Genomic DNA, 25608 nt, shown 5'->3' with positions numbered 1-25608 from the left:
TGCAGAATGCCACTGCCAGGGTCCCATGATTGAGGGCCAACTTCCCCAGGAGAACACATGGCACACCTCAGGCTGCTGCAGCGTCACGCCAGCCTCTACCGCCACAGGCACGCCCTGCATTCCAATTGTGACTAGTGTACCCCTCCCTCTCCCCGACCTGAGTGAGCAAAAGAGCTCTAATAAGCCGCTGCTTTAACCCGCTCCTGTCTGGGCAGGGGACAGACACCTGAGGGCAGCCTACACGCAGAGGCAAGGCCAAAACCAAACTGAACCTCGGACCTGTGCAAACAAAGAAGAGAAAGGGAACTTTCTCCTGAGGTGCAGCCTCAGGAGCAGCAGACCCAATCACCCCAGTCAGCTTGGTAAACCCTGGAATATCTGAATAGACAATGAGTGTTCCCAAAATTGAGGCGGTGGACTTTGGCGGCAACTGTGGACCTGGGGTTTGCTTTCTGCATTTGATCTGTTTTTGGTTTTATGTTTATGTTAGTTTACTTTTTAGTGATTGCTTTTATTTTTGTGTTTATTGGTTTGGTTGCTCTCTTCCTTTTTCTTTCTTTCTTCTTCTGTGAGTGTGTGTGTATGTTTGTGTGATTTTGTCTGTTTAGTTTTGCTTTTACCATTGTCTTGCAGTTCTGTCCATTTTTTTTTTCTTCCTTTTCTTCTGAGCTGTGTGGCTGGCAGTGTTGGTGCTCTGGCTGGGTGTCAGGCCTGAGCCCCTGAGGTGAGAGAGCCGAGTCCAGGACGTTGCACCACCAGAGACCTTCCAACCCCATGTAATATTAATCAGCGAGAGCTCTCCCAGAGATCTCCATCTCAACACTAAGACCCAGCTCCACTCAACGGCCAGCAAGCTCCAGTGATGGATGCCCCATGCCAAACAACTAGCAAGACAGGAACACAACCCCACCCATTAGCAGAGAGGCTGCCTAACGTCATACTAAGTTCACAGACACCCCAAAACACACCACCGGATGTGGCCCTGCCCACCAGAGGGTCAAGATCCAGCCTCATCTTCTAGAACACAGGCACCAGGCCCTCCAATCAGGAAGCCTACATAAGCCACTGAACAAACCTCACCCACTGGGGGCAGACACCAGAAATAAGAGGAACTATGAACCTTCAGCCTGTGAAAAGGACACCCCAAACACAGTAAGTTAAACAAAATGAGAAGACAGAGAAATATGCAGCAGATGACAGAGCAAGATAGAAAACCTACCAGACCAAACAAATGAAGAGGAAATAGGCAGTCTACCTGAAAAAGAATTCAGAGTCATGACAGTAAAGATGATCCAAAAATCTCGGAAATAGAATGGAGAAAATACAAGAAACGTTTAACAAGGCCCTAGAAGAACTAAAGAGCAAACAAAAGATGAACAACACAATAAATGAAATTAAAAATACTCTAGAAGGAATCAACAGCAGAATAACTGAGGCAGAAGAATGGATAAGTGACCTGGAAGATAAAATAGTGGAAATAACTGTGGCAGAACAGAATAAAAAAAAAGAATGAAAAGAATTGAGAGCAGTCTCAGAGACCTCTGGGACAACATTAAATGCTCCAACGTTCAAATTACAGGGGTCCCAGAGAAGCAGAGAGAAAGAAAGGGTCAGAGAAAATATTTGAAGGATTATAGTTGAAAACTTCCCTAACATGGGAAAGGAAATAGTCAATCAAGTCCAGGAAGCACAAAGAGTCCCATACAGGATAAATCCAAGGAGAAACACACCAAGACACATATTAATCAAACTACCGAAAATTAAACACAAAGAAAAAATATTAAAAGGAGCAAGGGAGAAGCAACAAATAACATACAAGGGAATCTCCATAAGGTTAATACTAGATCTTTCAGCAGAAACTCTGTGAGCCAGAAGGGAGTGGCAGGACATATTTAAAGTGATGAAAGGGAAAAACCTACACCCAAGATTACTCTACCCAGCAAGGATGTCATTCAGATTTGACGGAGAAATTAAAACCTTTACAGACAAGCAAAAGTTAAGAGAATTCAGCACCACCAAACCAGCTTTACAACAAATGCTAAAGGTACTTCTCTAGGCAGGGAACAGAAGAGAAGGAAAAGACAACTTAACAACTAAGAAAATGGTAATAGGAACATACATATTGATAATTACCTTAAATGTAAACGGATTAAATGCTCCAAATAAAAGACACACACTGGCTCAATGGATACAGAAACAAGACCCATATGTATGCTGTCTACAAGATACCCACTTCAGACCTAGAGTCACATACGGACTGAAAGTGAGGGGATGGAAAAAGATATTCCATGCAAATGGAAATCAAAAGAAAGCTGGATAGAAAACTACAAATAGAACGACCATATGACCCAGCAATCCCACTACTGGGCATATACCCTGAGAAAACCATAATTCAAAAAGAGTCATGTACCAAAATGTTCATTGAAGCTCTATTTACAATAGCCAGGAGATGGAAACAACCTAAGTGCCCGTCATCGGATGAATGGATAAAGAAGATGTGGCACATATATACAATGGAATATTACTCAGCCATAAAAAGAAACGAAATTGAGCTATTTGTAATGAGGTGGATAGACCTAGAGTCTGTCATACAGAGTGAAGTAAGTCAGAAAGAGAGAGACAAATACCGTATGCTAACATATATATGGAATTTACGAAAAACAAAATGTCATGAAGAGCCTAGGGGTAAGACAGGAATAAAGACACAGACCTACTAGAGAATGGACTTGAGGATATGGGGAGGGGGAAGGGTAGGCTGTGACAAAGTGAAAGAGTGGCATGGACATATATACACTACCAAACGTGGAGTAGATGGCTGGTGGGAGGCAGCTGCAGAGCACAGGGAGATCAGCTCGGTGCTTTGTGACCACCTAGAGGGGCGGGATAGGGAGGGTGGGAGGGAGGGAGATGCAAGAGGGAAGAGATATGGGAACACATGTATATGTATAACTGATTCACTTTGTTATAAAGCAGAAACTAACACACCATTATAAAGCAAGTATACTCCAATAAAGATGTAAAAAAAAAAAAGAAAGCTGGAGTAGCAATTCTCATATCAGACAAAATAGACTTTAAAGTAAAGACTATTACAAGGCAAAGAAGGACACTACGTAATGATCAAGGGATCAATCCAAGAAGAAGATATAGCAATTGTAAATATTTATGCACCCAACGAAGGAGCACCTCAATACATAAGGCAAATACTAACAGCCATAAAAGAGGAAATCGACAGTAACACAACCATAGTAGGACACTTTAACACCCCACTTTCATCAATGGAGAGATCATCCAAAATGCAAATAAATAAGGAAAGACAAGCTTTAAATGATACATTAAACAAGACAGAAACTCTCCAGAAAGTGGGCAGAGAGGGAACCTACCTCAACATAGTAAAGGCCATATATGACCAACCCACAGCCAACATCATTCTCAATGGTGAAAAACTGAAAGCATTTCCTCTAAGATCAGGAACGAGACAAGGGTGCCCACTCTCACCACTATTATTCAACATAGTTTTGGAAGTTTTAGCCACAGCAATAAAAAAAGAAATAAGGAATCCAAATTGGAAAAGATGAAGTAAAACTGTCACTGTTTGCAGATGACATGATACTACACAGAGAGAATCCTAAAGATGCTACCAGAAAACTACTAGAGCTAATCAATGAATTTGGTAAAGTAGAAGGACACAAAATTAATGCACAGAAATCTCTTGCATTCCTATACACTAATGATGAAAAATCTGAAAGAGAAATTAAGGAAACACTCCCATTTAGCACTGCAATAAAAAGAATAGAATACCTAGGAATAAACCTATCTAAGGAGACAAAAGACTTCTATGCAGAAAACTATAAGACACTGATGAAAGAAATCAAAGATGATACAAACAGATGGAGCGATATACCATGATCTTGGATGGGAATACTCAACACTGTGAAAATGGCTACACTACCCAAAGCAACCTACAGATTCAATGCAATCCCTATCAAACTACCAATGGCATTTTTCACAGAACTAGAACAAAACATTTTACAATTGGTATGGAAACACAGAAGACGCGAATAGCCAAAGCAATCTTGAGAAAGAAAAACGGAGCTGGAAGAATCAGGCTCCCTGACTTCAGACTATACTACAAAGCTACAGTAATCAAGACAGTATGGTACTGGCACAAAAACAGAAATATAGATCAATGGAACAAGATAGAAAGCCCAGAGATAAACCCATGTACACGTGGTCACCTTATTTTTGATAAAGGAGGCAAGAATATACAATGGAGAAAAGACAGCCTCTTCAATAAGTGGTGCTGGGAAAACTGGACAGCTACATTTAAAAGAATGAAATTAGAACACTCCCTAACACCATACACAAAAATAAACTCATAAAGGATTAGAGACCTAAATGTAAGACCGGACACTATAAAACTCTTAGAGGAAAACATAGGAAGAACACTCTTTGACATAAATCACAGCAAGACCTTTTTGATCCATCTCCTAGAGTAATGGAAATAAAAACAAAAATAAACACATGCCTAATGAAACTTAAAAGCTTTTGCACAGCGAAGGAAACTACAAACAACACGAAAAGACAACCCTCTGAATGGGAGAAAATATTTGCGAACGAATCAATGGACAAAGGATTAATCTCCAAAATATATAAACAACTCATGCAGCTTAATATTAAAAAAACAAACAACCCAATCCAAAAAATGGGCAGAAGCCCTAAATAGACATTTCTCCAAAGAAGACAGACAGATGGCCAAGAAGCACATGAAAACCTGCTCAACATCCCTAATTATTACAGAAATGCAAATCAAAACTACAATGAGGTATCACCTCACACCAGTTAGAATGGGCATCATCAGAAAATCTACAAACAACAGATGCTGGAGAGACTGTGGAGAAAAGGGAACCCTCTAGCACTGTTGGTGGGAATATAAATTGATACAGCCACTATGGAGAACATTATGGAGGTTCCTTTAAAAACTAAACATAGAATTATCATATGATCCAGCAATCCCACTACTGGGCATATACTCAGAGAAAACTATAATTCAAAAAGACACATGCACCCCATTGTTCACTGCAGCACTATTTACAATAGCCAGGTCATGGAAGCAACGTAAATGCACATAGACAGACGAATGGATAAAGAAGATGTGGTACATATATACAATGGAATATTACTCAGCCATAAAAAGGAACGAAATTGGGTCATTTGTTGAGAGGTGGATGGATCTAGAGACTGTCATACAGAGTGAAGGAAGTCAGAAAGAGAAAAATAAATATCGTATATTAACGCATTTATGTGGAAGCTAGAAAAATGGTACAGATGAACCGGTTTGCAGGGTAGAAATTGAGACACAGATGTAGAGAACAAACGTATGGACACCAAGGGGGGAAAGCAGAAGGGTGGTGGTGGTGGTGGTGGTGTGATGAATTGGGCGATTGGGATTGACATGTATACACTGATGTGTATAAAATTGATGACTAGTAAGAACATGCTGCATAAAAAAAATAAAATAAAATTCAAGAATTAGATAAATAAATAAAAAGAAAAAGAAACGAAATTGAGTTATTTGTAGTGAGGTGAATGGACCTAGAGCCTGTCACACAGAGTGAAGTAAGTCAGAAAGAGAAAAACAAATATCGTATGCTAACACATATATATGGAATAAAAAAAATGGTTCTGAAGAACCTAGGGGCAGGACAGGAATAAAGATGCAGAGGTAGAGAATGGACTTGAGGACACAAGCGGGGGGAAAGGCAACCTGGAGAGAAGTGAGAGAGTAGTATATATATACTACCAAATGTAAAATAGATAGCTACTGGGAAGCAGCTGCATTCCACAGGGAGATCCGCTCAGTGCTTTGTGACCACCTAAAGAGGCGGGATAGGGAGGGTGGGAGTCAGGCTCAAGAGGGAGGTATTATGGGGATGTATGTATACATACAGCAGATTCACTTTGTTATACAGCAGAAACTAACAACACTGTAAAGCAATTATACTCCATCCAATAAGATGTAAAAAATACATAAATAGTATTACAAAGTAAAAAAAAAAAGGGACCTAATGAAACTCAAAGCTTTTGCACAGGAGAGGAAATCATAAACAAAAGGAAAGACAACCCACACAATGGGAGAAAATACTGGCAAATGATGCGTCCGACAAGGGATTAATCTCCAAAATTTACAAACAGCTCATGAACCTCAATATCAAAAAAAGCAAACAACCCAATCAAAAAATGGGCAGAAGACCGAGACAGATATTTCTCCAAAGACAGACAGATGGCCACAAGGCACATGGAGAGACGCTCAACTTTGCTAATCATTAGATAAATGCAAATCAAAACTACAATGAGGTATCACCTCACACCAGTCAGAATGGCCATCATCAAAAATGTACAAACATGGGATCCAGAACTCGACTTCCTGTATATCTAAAATAAAAGAGCTGAATAGAACCTGAAAAAAAATCTACAAACAATAAATGCTGAAGAGGGTGCTGAGTTGAAAGAGAACCCTCCTAGACTGTAGGTGGGAACGTAAATTGGTACAGCCACTATGGAGAACAATACGGAAGTTCCTTAAAAAAATGAAAAATAGAGCTACCATATGATCCAGCAATGCCACTCCTGGGCACATATCTGGCAAAAACCATGGTTTGAAAGGATACATGCACCCCAATGTTCATTGCCACACTGCTTACAGTAACCAAGACATGGAAGCAACCTAAATGTCCATCAACAGAAAAGTGGATAAAGAAGATGTGGTAAATATGTCCAATGGAATATTCATCCATTAAAAAGAATGAAATAATGCCACTGGCAGCAACATGAATGGACCTGGAGATTATTGTACTTAGTGAAGTCAGTCAGACAGAGAAAGACAAATATATTGTGATATTGCTATATGGGGAATCAAGAAAATGATACAAATAAAGTTATTTCCAAAAAAGAAACAGATTCACAGACTTAGAGTACAAACTTATGGTTAACAAAGGGGAATGGTAGGGGGCAGGATTAAACTAGCAGTTTGGGACTGACATATATACACTACAATAATGAAAGTAAATAACCAACAAGGACCTACTGTATAGCAAAGGGAACTGTGGTCAAATTCTGTAATAACTAAATGGGTAAAGAACTTTAAAAAGGATAAATGTATACGTATAACTGAAACACTTCACTGTACACCTGAAACTAACAACATTGCTAATCAACTATAGTCCAATATAAAATATTAAAAAAATTTTTTAAAAAACAAAAAAGAAGTCAGTATGATGAGAAACAAAAAATACAGTGTTCAAGATTTCTCCCTATTAAAAGTGGCTAAAGGGACATTGCCACCAAAACTAATGCATGAACACTTACTGGACCTAGATTTTTTTTTTTTTTTTAACACCTATAAAGACATTTTTGGAACAGTTGGGGAAATTTAAATACCGTATATGGGGTAGTTGATATTGCTGAATTACCACTCACTTTCTTAAGTGTGATAATGATACTGTTTTAAGTAGAAGAGAATGTTTTTAGTCTTAGGAGATGCATGCTCAAGTTTTTAAGGAATGAAATGCCAAGTGTACAACTTGCTTTTAAAAAGTCACAGAGAATAGCATCAAGAAAGTGAGAAGACTACAGAGTAGTAGAAAATATTTGTAAATGATTATCTGATAAGAGATTTTTATCTAGAATACACAAAAAACCCTTACACCTCAATAATAAAAAGCAAACCAATTAAAAATGGGTAAATGATCTAAACAGACGGTTCTCCAAAGAAAATACATAAATAGCCAATAATCACATGAAAAGATACTCAACATCACTAGTCACTAGGAAAATTCAAATCTAAACCACAGTGAGTTAACCACTTCACACCCACTAGGAATGGTTATAATATTAATTTAAAAAATGAAAATAGTAGGTGTTGGTGAGGATTTGGAGAAATAGAAATCATCATACACTGCAGTGGGAATGTAAAATGGTGCATTCATTTGGAAACGGTGGCAGTTCCTCAAAAGGTTGAGCAGAGAGTTATCATATAACCCCAAAATTCCACTCCTAAGCATATACTCAAGAGAATTACCAGCATAAACTTATGAATGAAGGCTCATAATAGCATTATTCATAATAGCCAAAAAGTGGAAACAACCCAAATGCCCATTAACTGGTGAAAGGATAAATAAAAGGTGTCATATCCATGCACTGGATTATTATTCAGTAATAAAAAGGATTGATATACTGATACATGCTACAATATGAACAAACTTTAAAAATATTATAAGTAAAAATAAATAAATATTATGCTAAGTAAAAGAAGCCAGCCACAAAGGATCGTATATTATATGATTTCATTTATATGAAATGTTAAAAACAGGCAAAACTAATAAAAGCAGATTAATGGTTATTTATCACTAGGAGCAATAGGGAGAGAGAATAGGTAATGACTGCTAATGGGTACAAATTTCTTTTTGGGTGATGACACGTTCCGGAATTAGATTAGTGGTGTTGGCTGCGCAACTCCACAAATATAAAAATCACTGAACTGTACATTTTAAATGGGTGAATTATATGTCATGTGAATTATACATCTCAATAAAGCTGTTTTTAAAGTCAGAGCGGAAGAGAGAAAGCAAAAATGGCAAAATATTAACAATTGGTGAATCCAGAGGAAGGGTATAGAAGTGTTAATTCCTTCATTATTTCCCTATTTCTGTAGGTTTGAAAATTTTCAAAACAAGATGGGAAAAATAATGCTAACAAAATGTGGTTTGCAAAAACTAGAACTGACCTCAAGTAACAAAGGTTTAATTTTTTATAGTTGAGTGGATTCTCTGATGGGAAGATTAGGATATATCCAAATCAACAGATGATTACCCAGTCCCGCAGCCAGTGAGCCAGGCACGGAGCCGCCCACTTGCACTGTGCCCACCGCAGCCGAACCCGGCTCCTGCAGGAGCCAAACGGAGAGAGGGGATCCTGAGCCCCAGCCAGAGTGAGTGTGCATGGCCGCCGCTGAGTCGGCACCTGGAGGACATGGAGAAATGGATGGAAGATAAGATCAAAGCGAGACTTAGGCTTAAAAGCAGGTTGCTTGCTGCTTGAGGGCCAAATGCAAGTTTGAACTCTGTTATCAGAAGACACAAGGGACTCCTTTCTTAAGCCTGTAAATAAGCCCTGCCCTTGGTGCCTAAGGAAGGGGTTAGTGAAAGTCAGCCTGAGAGTCAACTAACTGCTGAACAATCATCAACAGGAAGACACTGGAACTCATCAAAAAAGATACCCCACATCCAAAGACAAAGGAGAAGCCACAATGAGACAGTACGAGGGGCGCAATCACAATAAAATCAAATCCCATTAACTGCTGAGTGGGTGACTTACAAACTGGAGAACACTTATACCACAGAAGTCCACCCACTGGAGTGAAGGTTCTGAGCCCCACGTCAGGCTTCCCAACCTGGGGGTCCGGCAACGGGAAGAGAAACTCCTAGAGAATCACTTTGAAGGCTAGCGGGATTTGATTGCAGGACTTCGACAGGACTTGGGGAAACAAAGACTCCACTCTTGGAGGGCACACACAAAGTAGGGTGCACATCAGGACCCAGGGGAAGGAGCAGTGGCCCCAAAAGAGACTGATCCAGACCTACGTGCTAGTGTTGGAGGGTCTCCTGCAGAGGCGGGGAGTGGCTTTGTCTCACCGTGAGGACAAGGACACTGGCAGCAGAAGTTCTGGGAAGTACTCCTTGACGTGAGCCCTCCCAGAGTCTGCCATTAGCCCCACCAAAGAGCCTCAGGCCAAACAACCAACAGGGAGGGAACCCAGCCCCCTATCAGCAGACAAGCAGATTAAAGTTTTACTGAGCTCTCTCTGCCTAGCAGAACAACAGCCAGCTCTACCCACCACAGTCCCTCCCAACAGGAAACTTGCTCAAGCCTCTTAGATAGCCTCATCCACCAGAAGGCAGACAGCAGAAGCAACAACTACAATCCTGCAGCCTGTGGAACAAAAAACACATTCACAGAAAGATATACAAGATGAAAATGCAGAGGGTTATGTACCAGATGAAGGAACAAGATAAAACCCCAGAAAAACAACTAAATGAAGTGGAGATAGACAACCTTCCAGAAAAAGTATTGAGAATAATGATAGTGAAGATGATTCAGGACCTCGGAAAAAGAATGGAGGCAAAGATCGAGATGATGCAAGAAACGTTTAACAAAGACCTAGAACAATTAAAGAACAAACACCTAGAAGAATTAAAGAACAAACAAACAGAGATGAACAATACAGTAACTGAAATGAAAAATACACTAGAAGGAATCAATAGCAGAATAACTGAGGCAGAAGAACGGATAAGTGACCTGGAAGACAGAATGGTGGAATTCACTGCTGTGGAAGAGAATAAAGAAAAAAGAATGAAAAGAAATGAAGACAGCCTAAGAGACCTCTGGGACAACATTAAATGCAACAACATTCACATTATAGGGTCCCAGAAGGAGGAGAGAGAAAGGACCTGAGGAAATATTTGAAGAGATTATAGTCAAAAACTTCCTTAATATGGGAAAGGACATAGCTACCTAAACCCAGGAAGTGCAGACAGTCCCATACAGGATAAACCAAAGGAGAAACACACCGAGACACATAGTAATCAAATTGGAAAAAATTAAAGACAAACAAAAATTACTGAAAGCATCAAGGGAAAAAAGACAAATAACATACAAGGGAACTCCCATAAGGTTAACAGCTGATTTCTCAGCAGAAACTCTACAAACCAGAAGGGAGTGGCACGATATATTTAAAGTGATGAAAGGGAAGAACCTACAACCAAGGTTACTCTAACCGGCAAGGATCTCATTCAGATTCGATGGAGAAATCAAAAGCTTTACAGACAAGCAAAAGCTAAGAGAATTCAGCACCACCAAACCAGCTCTACAACAAATGCTAAAGGAACTTCTCTAAGTGGGAAACACAAAAGAAGTAAAGAACCTACAATAACAAACACAAAACAATTAAGAAAATGGTAATAGGAACATACATATCGATAATTACCTTAAATGTGAATGGATTAAATGCTCCAACCAAAAGACGCAAGCTTGCTGAATGGATACAAAAACAATTCCCATTTATATGCTGTCTCCAAGAGACCCACTTCATACCTAGGGACACATACAGGCTTAAAGTGAGGGGATGGAAAAAGATATTCCCTGCAAATGGAAATCAAAACAAAGCTGGAGTAGCAATACTCATACCAGATAAAATAGACTTTAAAATAAAGAATGTTACAAGAGACAAGGAAGGACACTATATAATGATCAAGGGATCAATCCAAGAAGAAGCTATAACAATTATAAACATATATGCACCCAACACAGGAGCACCTCAATACATAAGGCAACTGCTAACAGCTATAGAAGAGGAAATTGACAGTAACACAATAATAGTGGGGGACTTTAACACCTCACTAACACCAATGGACAAATCATCCAAACAGAAAATTAATAAGGAAACACAAGCTTTAAATGACACAACAGACTAGATAGATTTAATTGATTTTTATAGGACATTCCATCCAAAAACAGCAGATTACACATTCTTCTCAAGTGCGCACAGAACATCGTCCAGGATAGATCACATCTTGGGTCACAAATCAAGCCTCAGTAAATTTAAGAAAACTGAAATCATATAAAGTATCTTTTCTGACCACAATGCTATGAGATTAGAAATCAATTATAGGGAAAAAAACATAAACAACACAAACACATGGAGGCTAAACAATACGTTACTAAATAACCAAGAGATTACTGAAGAAATCTAAGAGGAAATCAAAAAGTACCTAGAGACAAATGACAATGAAAACACGACGATCCAAAACCTATGGGATACAGCAAAAGCAGTTGTAAGAGGGAAGTTTATAGCAATACAAGCCTACCTCAAGAAACAAGAAAAGTCTCAAATAAACAATCTAACCTTACACCTAAAGGAACTGGAGAAAGAAGAACAAACAAAACCCAAAGTTAGTAGAAGGAAAGAAATCATAACGATCAGAGCAGAAATATATGAAATAGAAACAAAGAAAACAATAGCAAAGATCAGTAAAACTAAAAGCTGCTTCTTTGAGAAGATAAACAAAATTGATAAACCATTAGTCAGGCTCATCAAGAAAAAAAGGAAGAGGACTCAAATCAATAGATTTAGAAGTGAAAAAGAAGAAGTAACAACTGACACTGCAGAAATACAAAGGATCTTGAGAGATTACTACAAGCAACTCTATGCCAATAAAATGGACACCCTGGAAGAAATGGACAAATCCTTAGAAAAGCACAACCTTCCGAGACTGAACCAGGAAGAAACAGAAAATATAAACAGACCAGTCACAAGCACTGAAATTGAGACTGTGATTAAAAATCTTCCAACAAACAAAAACCCAGGAACACATGGCTTCACAGGCGAATTCTATCAAACATTTAGAGAAGAGCTAACACCCGTTCTTTTCAAACTCTTCCAAAATATAGCAGAGGAACACTCCCAAACTTATTCTATGAGGCCACCATCACCCTGATACCAAAACCAGACAAAGATGTCACAAAGAAAGAAAACTACAGACCAATATCACTGATGAACACAGATGCAAAAATCCTCAACAAAATACTAGCAAACAAAACCCAACAACACATTAAAAGGATCATACACCACAATCAAGTGGAATTTACGCCAGGGATGCAAGGATTCTTCAATATACGCAAAATCAATGTGATACACCATATTAACAAATTGAAGAAGAAAAACCATATGATCATCTCAATAGATGCAGAAAAAGCTTTTGACAAAATTCAACATCCATTTATAAAAACTCTCCAGAAGGTGGGCAGAGAGGGAACCTACCTCAATCAAAATAAAGGCCATATATGACCAACCCACAGCCAACATCATTCTCAATGGTGAAAAACTGAAAGCATTTCCTCTAAGATCAGGAACAAGACAAGGATGTCCACTCTCACCACTAGTATTCAACGCAGTTTTGGAAGTCCTAGCCACGGCAATCAGAGAAGAAAAAGAAATAAAAGGAATACAAATTGGAAAAGAAGAAGTAAAGCTGTCACTGTTTGCAGATGACATGATACTATACATAGAGAATCCTAAAGATACCACCAGAAAACTACTAGAGCTAATCAATGAATCTGGTAAAGTTGCAGGATACAAAATTAATGCACAGAAATCTCTTGCATTCCTATACACTATGATGAAAAATCTGAAAGAGAAATTAAGAAAACACTCCTGTTTACCACCGCAACAAAAAGAATAAAATTCCTAGGAATAAACCTACCTAAGGAGACAAAAGACCCGTATGCAGAAAACTGTAAGACATTGATGAAAGAAACTAAAGATGATACAAACAGATGGAGAGATATATCATACTCTTGGATTGGAGAATCAACATTATGAAAATGACTATACTACCCAAAACAATCTACAGATTCAAATCCCTATCAGACTACCAATGGCATTTTTCACAGAACTAGAACAAAAAATTTCACAATTTGTATGGAAACACAAAAGACCCCAAATAGCCAAAGCAATCTTGAGAAAGAAAAATGGAGCTGGAGGAATCAGGCTCCCAGACTTCAGACTATACTACAAAGCTACAGTAATCAAGACAGTGTGGTACTGGCACAAAAACAGAAATATAGATTAATGAAAGCCCAGAGATAAACACACACACATATGGTCAACTAATCTATGACAAAGGAGGCAAGGATATACAATGGAGAAAAGACAGTCTCTTCAATAAGTGGTGTTGGGAAAACTGGACAGCTACATGTAAAAGAATGAAATCAGAACACTCTCTAACACCATACACAAAAATAAACTCATAATGGATTAGAGACCTAAATGTAAGACCGGACACTATAAAACTCTTAGAGGAAAACATAGGAAGAACATTCTTTGACATAAATCACAGCAAGATCTTTTTTGAGCCACCTCCTAGGGTAATGGAAATCAAAACAAAAATAAACAAATTGGACCTAATGAAACTTCAAAGCAGTTGCACAGCAAAGGAAACCATAAGCAAGATAAAAAGACAACCCTCACAATGGGAGAAAATATTTGCAAATGAAGCAACTGACAAAGGATTAATCTCCAAAATTTACAAGCAGCTCATGCAGCTCAATATTAAGAAAACAAACAACCCAATCCAAAAATGGGCGGAAGACCTAAATAGACATTTCTCCAAAGAAGACATTCAGATGGCAAAGAAGCACATCAAAAGCTGCTCAAGATCACTAATTATTAGAGAAAATGCAAATCAAAACTACAATGAGGTATCACCTCACACTAGTTAGAATGGGCATCATCAGAAAATCTACAAACAACATATGCTGGAGAGGGTGTGGGGAAAAGGGAACCCTCTTGCACTGTTGGTGGGAATGTAAATTGATACAGCCACTATGGAGAACAGTATGGAAGTTCCTTAAAAAACTAAAAATAGAATTACCATATGACCCACCAATCACACTCCTGGGCATATACCCACAGAAAACTATAATTCAAAGACACTTGTACCCCAATGTTCATTGCAGCACTATTTACAATTCCCCGGTAATGGAAGCAACCTAAATGCCCATGAACAGACAAATGGATAAAGAAAATGTGGTACATATACAGAATGGAATATTACTCAGCCATAAAAAGGAATGAAATTGGGTCATTTGTAGAGACATGGATCAATCTAGAGACTGTCATACAGAGTGAAGTAAGAAAGAGAAAAACAAATATTGTATATTAACGCATATATGTGGAACTTAGAAAAATGGTAGAAACGAACCGGTCTGCAGGGCAGAAATTGAGAGACAGATGTAGAGAACAAACGTATGGACACCAAGGAGGAAAAGCGGCACAAGGGTGGTGGTGGTGGTGTGATGAATTGGGAGATTGGGATTGACATATATACATTAATATGTATAAAATGGATAACTAGTGAGAACCTGCTCTTTTAGGAAATAAAATTCTGCTGTTTTATAAAATAAAATTCAAAAATTCAAAAAAAAAGACAATTACCCAATAAATCAGAAAATCTACTGTCAAGGGACACACACCTGGTTGGGAGGTATCAGTCCATCCCCTCTTGGCTCGTACACAATAATCCCATCTTGTATTGGGGTCCTTGACAAACTTTCCAATGTCTTTGAATAATGCACAAAAAGACATGTGGCTGGCTCGATAAACAGTGTAGTAGAGGAGGGCAGCCCTCCATAAAAAGGGGTCTTTTCTAAACAGGACACTGTGAATACTTGCCAGTCCTTCCTCTGTGGGATTGTTTGGCTTTAGGTCATGTTTTTTACGGCCAGTCCAACTGTTCCATGGCTGCTGAAGGTTGTTAATACCTCGAAAGTAATGTGTGCCTATGGAGAAGAAAAGGCACATGAAAAGTAAGAAATGCCATTATTATTTTAATTCTTCTCCCAAAAAAGATTCTACCAACAGTTCTAAAACGAAATTGATGTGTACCTACAAATCAAAAGAAAGTAGAAAATGATCTGACACTAATGCCCTTTGCTTTGAAGGAGTACACAGCCTTCAGAAGGATTACATGTCTCATTAGAAGAGGTATAACTTTTACAGCAATTTATTTTCTTTTTAAGAGTCGAATTATAGACTTGATATTTGAAAAGAATATTAGAGATCACTTAATTCAATTCCCTCAGTTGAAGATGGGGGAACTGAAATCCAGAGGAGTTAAATGACTCTCCAAGCTTAATACAGCTATACGGTACCCTAAAAAATCTAATTTGAAATGAGACATTAATATCTTAGCTTTAGTTCAAGTGACACCTAACAATTTCATTACTTTTTGCCAAATATTACTAAGAAAAAATGCATTATAAACAAACAAGTCCTTGAAGTAATTTCTGCTATTACAACTGAATAAATGGAGAAGGGTTGCCCCCTACCTATTTCATGCCTCAGCATTCCTTCCAGCCAATGCTCACGTGCGGTGCAAACATTGATGGTCAGTGTTGGACATCCATTTACTACTGTCATGGAAGCTCGGGAAAGCAGGTCCTCAGTGAGGTGAACTACAATCTAAAGAGCAAGAGTTAAAATATATATATATAAAAGACAAAACATAGAAGGCAGGGGGTGAAAGTTTTCACAGAAAACAATGGACCCATAAATTAACACCTTTTTCTTTTGTTTACACCATCTTGAATCTCCCCGAAACCAAGAAGATGAAATGCAGACCCTTGGAATTTTGAGCCTTTGGGAACTCAAGAACCTTTACTGGATTGAAAGAAAAGTAGACAGCTGTGCAGAGGAAGACACGGAGAACTGAAATTGTGCCTCTGCAGTGCTCTCAAATATAGTCCCCTGGGCTGGAATAATGCAAAGGAAGGTACAGGAGCCAGAGTCCTGGTCACTGCTGGGCCAAAGCTTATTTTGAGAATGAACACTAGGAACTGGACATTAATAAGAGAAGTCACTGTGCCAAATCTCTTCATTAATAATTTTCATAAGCCAATTCACGTAATCCTACAAGCTATACAAAAATGATAGTAAGAAAAACGGAAAAACAGAAAAAAACTGAACATTAACAATTCAATGCAATAAAAACTTAGACTTATATTTAGTAAGAAATCTGGGTGACTTATTTAATGAGTAAAATAGTGTTGGGAAAGCAAAACCTGCAGAAAAAACAAACACGTGGCAGTGACTGAGAGTTAAAATGCTCAAATTGTCATGCTTACTCATGATTCATACCTCACCCATGCAGCCTTCTTTCATCATGTATTTCCTAACATGACTCCAGATTCGAGTTTTAGATAGCAGGCTACCACCAGTGGCCTGTTCAAATTTTTCATAGCTTCCATACTTTTGTAAAGTCAGTTCCATAATATTGATGGACTGTAAAAGAAACAGAGATAATGAAAGTAAACAGCCTCCTATTACTTCGACATGAGTAATGACCTAGTTATATTCTTATTTATCATGACCTGTTCTGTGCTTACCGATTTCCAAATCAAATTGCAGCTACGGTTAACATTTTTTTCTAATCCTAAACAGCTTTCACTCATTTTCATATATTTTTACAAACACCTGTGTACATACTTATTTCTTAACACGGGATGAAGGCTCAAGCACTACACAACTGTCAACATCTAACAGGCTGAGAAGCTAAGGCAGAGTTCTCAGTTTCTCTTGGCTTCTCTAAGACCATCTGGTGGTTTTTCAGGAGAACTCAGAAGGTATGTCTCCAGACTAATTACTAGAATATAATTACCATTTGGATAAAGAAAAAAATTCCCAATTTTTAAGCACACACAGAAGAATCAACCATTCTTTTGTGATGATCCTATAGAACCTGATGTTTTCCTGGGCTACTACTCCTTGGCAGAAACACATAATCTCAACATTACTAAAAACACTTTTATCTTTCATTCTTGGCAGGGTACTATCTAACTTTTCATTCTTCATAAATTTTCATATCAAAAGAATATGAAAGTTGAGATCTTTTTCTCTAAGCACAAATATACAAAAAGGAAGACTAAAAAAACTGGTAACAAATCACAGATCATCAGTATCTATGGGAAAGCCACAAAAAAATGAAAACATAAGGAAGGAAAATGCTATTCAAAGGTCTTTTGGGAGAAAGCTAGAAAATTCAAATGTATCTTATATGAATAGTGACAGAAGCTAGAAAATTCAGATACCTGATATTATATTAAGCCTATGCTTTCTATCTCTTGTCAGACTAGTAAAGAGATTAAAAGTACAAGCTCTAGAGTCAGACTACCTGAGCTGACATCCTGGCTCTGCCACCTTCTGGTTGTGTGACTCTGGGCAAGTCATTAAACTTGTTACCAAGCCTCCTCATTAGTAAATGGGGATAACAACAATAATGTCTACGGCATGGTTTTGTTGAGAAAATTTAGCCAAACTTTGTAAAGCACAGTGTCGGACATAAGTAGTCAATACATGTCAATTATTACATCATCATCATCAGTATGTTATCATTCTTTATAAATACCACTGTAGATGACATGCCCAACACAAAAACTACAGTAAAACTCATGTGCTACAAGTAAATATATATATCCCCACAGGAAAAATATATATTACTAATAAACTAGGAGTGAATCATAAAGTTATCATAACAAGAAGTGGCTTCAACAAGTTTGCCTGGCTTCCGTTCCCAAAGTTGCTATTAAAAGCCTTGATATTCAAAATGTGGTCGAAAAGCCAGCAGCATTGGCACTGGCATTGTCCTGGAAGCTGGCTTCAAATTTGGAATTTTGCCTGCCTCCAAGCTACATGCATACTGAATCAGAATCTGCATTTTAACAAGATTCCCCAGGTGATTCACCTGCACAGTAGAAAGCCAGAAGGATCTCAGAGAATGGGAACACGGCAAATACCCCAGAGGCTAATTTATTTATATGACAACTAGAATAATTAAAAGAACAAGTTAGCACATAATTAAAAGCCCATTTAGCAGATTAGCTAAGGTATTTGCATACACCAGTCTAATGGTCACTAGTCATCAATATATCAGAGTTAGAAGAATCTGAGAAATTTTGCCTTAATTCCATAAGAGAAGTGGTACCTTCTATACTGAACTTATAATTAGACCTAAAAAAAGTTAACGAAATTTTTTATTATAACTTGTGCGTATAGGTTTTTAAAAGTATGTACTTAACTTAGGATAAAACTAGCTTTTCTAGCATATGCTTACTCAGTAGGAAAATGTGGTTATCTGGTTACTATTTATTATAACAGTCTAGAGACTTTAGAAAAACTTAAATACAGGTGACCCTTGTTATCATCAATAAATGGTACTTAGTAGAAGGCTATTAAGTATTCACACTCATAATAAGTATTCGTTCATATTCATAACAGGGAACAAAGATTTGATTGAAAATTTACCCTGAAAAAGTACCCTATAAGATTAAAAAAAATTACCTTGGCAGTTTAACAACACTGAGGCAACCTTTATACCTATCAACTAATTATTAAATAATCAAAGAATGAATAAAAATAGTGGGAGTTTTTTTTGGAGGGGATGTAATTTTTCTGTCAAAATGATATGCAATAGCACATCATTTTCCATTGCGTGACTTACATGGCACCATCATGGCAGCAATCCTTCATGAGAGCTACATGGATGTTCCCAAAAGCTTATCTTAATATGTCATGTACAGTCATTCTTCACTGAAGTGCCCACCCTGTTGTCATCTCTAGATATTTTTATTAGTTTTTCAACTAGTCCAACCTAGACAAATTTGTCAGTGACCACACAGATCTCCAGTATCCTTCACTGACTTCCCAATCCATCTGCATTAAATAGACCCCAGCACAGAGAGAGAGACAGTGGTTGGATAGGTGAATAAATTCAAGTTTTAAGAGAGAAGTCAGGAATGTTCAGTGGTTACTTCATCAGTGAACATTTCTGTGTTACAACAATTTCTGCTTCCTTATGCAACCTCTTGCAGGCCACAAAAATTTTTACAAGTATGATCTCAATTTTGGGGAAAAAAAGGCAATAAGCAATTTTTAAAACGCACAAGGAAGCCTGGAAGGATATACCCAAAGGCTACATGATATCATGCTCATGTTTGAGAAGGGATAATGTGTTGCACTGATGTTTAATTATTTGCACTATACAGAAGTTTTCAAAATGGTTTACAATATGCAAAGGAAAGTCATTTTTTCCAGCTTCACTGAGGTATGATTGACAAATAAAAACTGTATATATTTAGGTTCTACAATCAGGTGTTTAAGGTGTACAATGCGATGACTTAATATGTGTATACACTATGAAATGATTACTACAATCAAGTTAATTTGCAAATCCATCACCTCATATAGTTACATTTTTTTAATGTGGTGGGAACATCTAAGATCTTAGCAAACTTCAAGTATACAATATACTATTATTACCTATAATCATCACGCTATATATTAGATACCCAGAACTTATTCAGTTTATAACTGAAAGTTGGTACCCTTTGACCCACATCTCCTTACAAGTTTTTGTTTGTTTTTTTACAGGAAAAAAGAGTCCACCCTCTCCCCCTAGAGCTCAGAGAATCAATATCTGTATCACTTTAAGAATCAAGCTTTCACACACCTCTGCATGGTTAACACTTTTAAGAGGCAATAAATTTTACGTCAGATCGCTCTTCTCCATTAATATCATCATTTAAGTTAATCAGAAAACTACATCTCCCAATATTACTTGGTGGGAGATTCAAACAAGCAGCAGCTGGATATTTTTTTTTTTTTTTGCGGTATGCGGGCCTCTCACTGCTGTGGCCTCTCCCGTTGCGGTGCGCAGGCTCAACGGCCATGGCTCACGGGCCCAGCTGCTCCGCGGCATGTGGGATCCTCCCTGACCAGGGCACGAACCCGTGTCCCCTGCATCGGCAGGCGGACTCTCAACCACTGCGCCACCAGGGAAGCCCGCAGCTTGATAATTTTACTCTAATCATCACTTTTTTTTTTTGGCTGTGCCTTGCAGCTTGTGGGATCCTAGTTCCCTGACCAGGGCTTGAAGCCGGGCCCTTGGCAGTGAAAGCCCAGAGGCCCAACAACTGACCTCCAGGGAATCCCCCAATCATCACTTTCGATTTGCCATCCAGCATATCCCTTTCTTATCTTCAAATAAACCTTAACCAATTTAACTTCCAAAAACGTTCAAGTATTAAAAGAAAAAAAAATTCCATTTCAAGTTAACTTAACCCAATTTAAAACATAAATCACATATCCAGTTAAAGCTCTTTCCCCTCCCCTAGGCAGAGCCTGGCCTGAGGCCTAAAGAACCTTCACTGGGAAAAGAAGGCATAATCAGTGATTTGATTCCTTCTCATCTCTCCCCTATTTTCACAGCCTCTCTTTCCCTTCAGTATATTGACAGCTGGGAGGAAGGAACGAACAATTCCCATATAACTGGTTCAGCTGTGGTCCTCCTCCTTTGACTCTAATGCTGGGGCAGGCCTATTATAGCAGGTGTCTCCACTGCACAGCTTACTGACTAGCCTCCTTCCCACAGAATCTATGCAAGAAGCTCCCCTGGAGTGGACAACTACCAAAACTATTTCTATGAAATTTAAAAGCACAAGAGGAATAACCTAAAGATTTAACTTAATCTAATTACTGTATACCCATTGCATGAAATGAAATATATGCAGTCAGTTAAAATAATGCTGACAAAAAAGAAACGCTGACAGCTTTTAACAGCATGAAAAAATATAGACATGTAAACAAAAGTATGCTAACTCAACCATCAACATTAGGCATGGAACAAGGAAAACACACTAAAATATATTTTCCTTTTTTTTTTCTTGAAGTATCATTGATTTACAATGTTTTGTCAGTTTTTGGTATACAGCAAAGTGATTCAGTTACACATACATATCTATTTTTTTCAGATTCTTTTCCCTTATATGTTATTACAAAATATTAAGTATAGTTCCCTGTGCTATACAGTATGTCCTTGTTAGTTATCTATTTTATACACAGCAGGGAAAACGCACTAAAATGTTAAAAGTCGTGACCTAGAGGTGGTGGAATTATAATAATTATTCTCTTCTCCATACTCTTCTAAGTTTCTGCACTAAACACATTTTTACAACTGGAAAATATAAAACTGTCTAAGTACCCTCTACTTTGGAATCTCCAGGCCTTTCTTTTCACTATCTAGTTACCTTCTCCCACTTGCCAGTTAGTCATTGATATCCCTTCTCCAGGGTATTTGTATTTAAAAAGGAAACACATGAAAATATTTAAAAATTCAAAAAATATCTTCTATGGTAGATTTTTAGGCAGAGCAGATTGCTGGTAGACAGAACTGAATTCCTGAGGTCTACTCGAGCAAGCAGCCACTTCCCTCATCCATGTGGAAATCTAGCCCCAATTTATCCATCAACATCAAATATATTCTCTGCTTCCTTCTATATCTAAGAATAACAAATATAAACAGTAAGTGATGCAACATAACAGTTTCGCTAATCAGTTTTAAAACTCCTGGAACCAGAACATCTTAATATATACCTATCCTACTGTCCAGGTCTTGGATCCCTAGTCTGCATGAATCTGACTTTGCACTTTTCCATTTTCCTAATTATCCAACTCCTCCATCACTATGTTAGAAAATCGTATAATATAATCTACTTTTGAGTTCCATAAGAACGGTTATCAGGTGGGATAATGTTTCTTGCTGAAAATGGATTGAAACAGGCTACCAAACATACTTTTACCTTTTTAAAAACATTGGACCAAAAAGATTACATATTTTTGCTAAATTATGAATCAATATATTATCTCTGCTCACAAATCAATCATTCCTAAATCCTTCCTTTTATAAGAGAATATTTTAAAGCTTTGTATATCTTACAGGCACCAAAACAAATTGATTTTCAGAGAACTCAAACCTGAAGCACAGAGGAAATAAATGCAAAATGAGCAGTTGTTCAGTGTGAATGAAATGGTCTTATCTCTCTCCAGATCTGGATGTCATACATAATGCTACACAAAACAGAACATCAGCATTCTTCACAATGTTACTGCCAGCTCATGACTTTGAAGCATTCTTATTTTCTTCTATTAAAACAAGAGTAATCAAATTATTTTCAATAAATGGTGCTGGGACAACTGGATACAAATAAAAGAATAAAATTGGACCCCTACCACATATCATATACAAAAAATTAACTGAAAATGGATCAAAGACCTAAATGTAAGAGCTAAAGCTACAGAACTTGTAGAAGAAAGCAGAGGCATACATTTTCATGACCTTGGATTAGGCAGTGCTTTCCTAGATTGGTACACTAAAAGTACAAATAACAAAATAGATAAGTTGGATTTCATCCAAATTAAAAACTTTTATGCTTCAAAGGACACCATCAAGAAAGTGAAAAGACAACCCACAGGAGAAAATGTTTGCAAATTTCATACCTGAAAGCGACATACCTAAAATATATAGAGAACTCCAACTCAATAATAAAAACACAAATAATCCAATTAAAATATGGGCAAAAGATCCAAATAGTTTTCCAAAGAAGATATACAAATGGCCAATAAGCACATGAAAAGATGCTCAACATCATTAGTCATCAGAGAAATGCAAGTCAAAACCACGAGATACCACTTCATACCCACTAGGATGGCTATAAAAACAAGAGTTGACAAAAAAAAAAAAAAGAGTTGGTAACAATGTGGAGAAACTGGAACTCATATATGGCTGGTCAGAGTGTAAAATGATGCAGTCACTTTGGAAAAGAGTCTTCCTCAAAAGGTTAGACACAGAATTCCCATATGACCTACTACTATATGATCTATGATCTCCTACCATATGACCAACTACCACATAATCTACTACTAGGTATATACCCAAGATACCTAAAAACATGTCCACACAAAAATCTGTACACAAATGTTCATAGTAGCATTGTTCATAATAGCCAAAAAGTGGAAACCCAAATGTCTATCAACTGGTGAATGGATAAATAAAATCTAAAATATACATACATGGAATATTATTCAACAATAAAAAGCACTGATACATGCTACTATATGGATTAATCTTGAAAACATGCTAAGTAAAAGAAGCTAGTCACAATGCACCACATATCATATGACTCCATTTATATGAAATGTCCAGAACAGAAAAATCCATAGAGAGATAAAGTATCAATAGATTGATGGTTGTCTAGGGCTGGAATGGGGTGGGGCTGGGGGTGAGTCACTTGTAATGAATACAGGGTTTCCTTTTGGGGATGATGAAATTCCTCAAATCTGATAGTGGTAATGATTGCATAATCCTAAATATATTGACAATCATTTAACTGTACACTTTAGATGGGTGAACTACATGGCATGTGAATTACACCCTCATAAAGCCATCATTTAAAAAAACAATAGTAATCAAACAGCACAGTGTAATATTTAAACCACCAATTCAGAAAAGGAAAAATCTTGATATAAAACCTACAGCATTGTCTTGTATGATATAACAAACTTTCTGAAAAATCTCAACACTGTTTAGTAATCTACTTTTGGTTTACTTGCTGATTCTGTTTGCTGTTCAGCAATTTGGAAATCTGACCATCAATCACAAGCCGCTTCACAGTCATGTGCTAAAAACCTATTTCCCTTTTCAAATGCAGTTTTCACTCAATGAAAAACTATATACAATAGGGACACTAATACGATATGAGTCTGGGTGATACTGTGGAAAGACTAGAAGTCAAAAGATCTGGTTTTACGTTGGTGCCCTACCTTTTACTGACTGTGTGATCTTAGGTATGTCATTTTACCTTTCTCAGGTTTAGTTTCTTCAGTGGCAAAGTGGAGATGAAAATCTTTGTGCTACTTACCTCACAGGGTTGGTGTGAGGATGAAATCAGAGATAGAGACAGAGTAAAAGACGACGGGCGGGGGGCGGGGAGAGAGAGAAAAAGAGAAACTATGAATGTGTTTTATAGTCTGTTTCCCAAATGACTGTATGTAGTATTTAAGGTACTTGATTTGACCTCTATTCAATCGCAACCCTCTCCTTCATTTCTCTCACTTTTAGTAAATTCTAATATCTAGAACTCTGACCCTCTTCACCCCCCAAATACTGAATAACCCCTAGATCACAGTCCTTTTCTTTAAGCCAGTGTTTTCCAAACTATTTTTTTTTTGGAAAAGTGGTTGACGAGGTATTATTTTTAAGAAGGTCCCATGGCCAAATGTGGACTTTGTTTGGACTAAACAAAGTTAAACAAGACTCTTCTAAGCCTTTATTATGATACTACATGTGGTGAATATAACAGTTTGTGTTTTCTACCTTATATGGCCATCTTTCTCTCATGCAGTATTCCTCAGAACAGTTTGAAAATGCTTACTTCAGACAAGGATGAGGTACACACACGTTCTGGTACTTTGAGATTCTCAGAATGAAATAAAAAATTCAAAATATTGAATGAATTTTTCAATGGTGGCTATTTCTTCTTGGTAGCAAACTAGGTATATAAAGATTTGGATTACTCAATCAGGTCTTTAGGCCTCCATTTAAGGTACTGTAGCCACAAAATGATGGGACACTAGAGCAGTTGTTACACACTCAAATACCTTCAGCTGCAAGCAGTAACCTCTCTGTAAAGCTACTGAGTATATGACATACGGGAGAGGAAACAGAAGAGCATCCTTATATACCAATGTTTTAAAAAAAACACTAAGCTGACCCCCACCCCCCAAAAAAGAGATGTGCAAGCTGAACTTGACCCTTGAGCCACAAATTTGGATCCACTGTTTGCAGACTACTTCACTAAATTTCTAGCATACCATTAGTTAGGATCATTCATTCACTCATCTCTATGGTTACCTTCTCTGTGCCAATCACTGCTTTTATTTATATATTTTAGAATCTAAGTCCCTGTCTGACCATTAGACAGAGATTACATTGAAATTAACATAATTTAATAATACTCTGTTGGATATATGAATAAAGTGTTGTGAAAACATAGAGAAAGGTAAACTGAAGTGGGGGCACAGAGGAAATAGACGGCATTCCAGGTAAAAGGGGATAATATTGTCAAAAGCATACACAAAACAAAGAAAATGAAAACACAGTTCTT

The 25608-nt window shown here is 37.6% G+C and overlaps 1 protein-coding gene across 3 annotated transcripts in view; it reads right to left on the bottom strand.

Moving 5' to 3' along the window:
• MATCAP2 (microtubule associated tyrosine carboxypeptidase 2) overlaps nt 1–25608 on the bottom strand; it is a 90097-nt gene that overhangs the window by 23680 nt on the left and 40809 nt on the right. For all 3 annotated transcript variants that reach the window (XM_060156026.1, XM_060156024.1, XM_060156025.1), the window contains 3 exons: nt 16751–16894; nt 15943–16075; nt 15088–15393 (listed from right to left, as the gene is read on the bottom strand). In XM_060156026.1, the coding sequence (XP_060012009.1) occupies nt 15088–15393; nt 15943–16075; nt 16751–16882 (571 nt within the window). In that variant the 5' untranslated portion in view covers nt 16883–16894. The remainder of the gene's footprint in view (nt 1–15087; nt 15394–15942; nt 16076–16750; nt 16895–25608) is intronic.

The sequence above is a fragment of the Lagenorhynchus albirostris genome, chromosome 8 (genome assembly GCF_949774975.1).
Source record: "Lagenorhynchus albirostris chromosome 8, mLagAlb1.1, whole genome shotgun sequence".
In the NCBI taxonomy this organism is placed as follows: domain Eukaryota; kingdom Metazoa; phylum Chordata; class Mammalia; order Artiodactyla; family Delphinidae; genus Lagenorhynchus; species Lagenorhynchus albirostris.
This window is presented reverse-complemented; position numbering and strand designations above follow the sequence as displayed.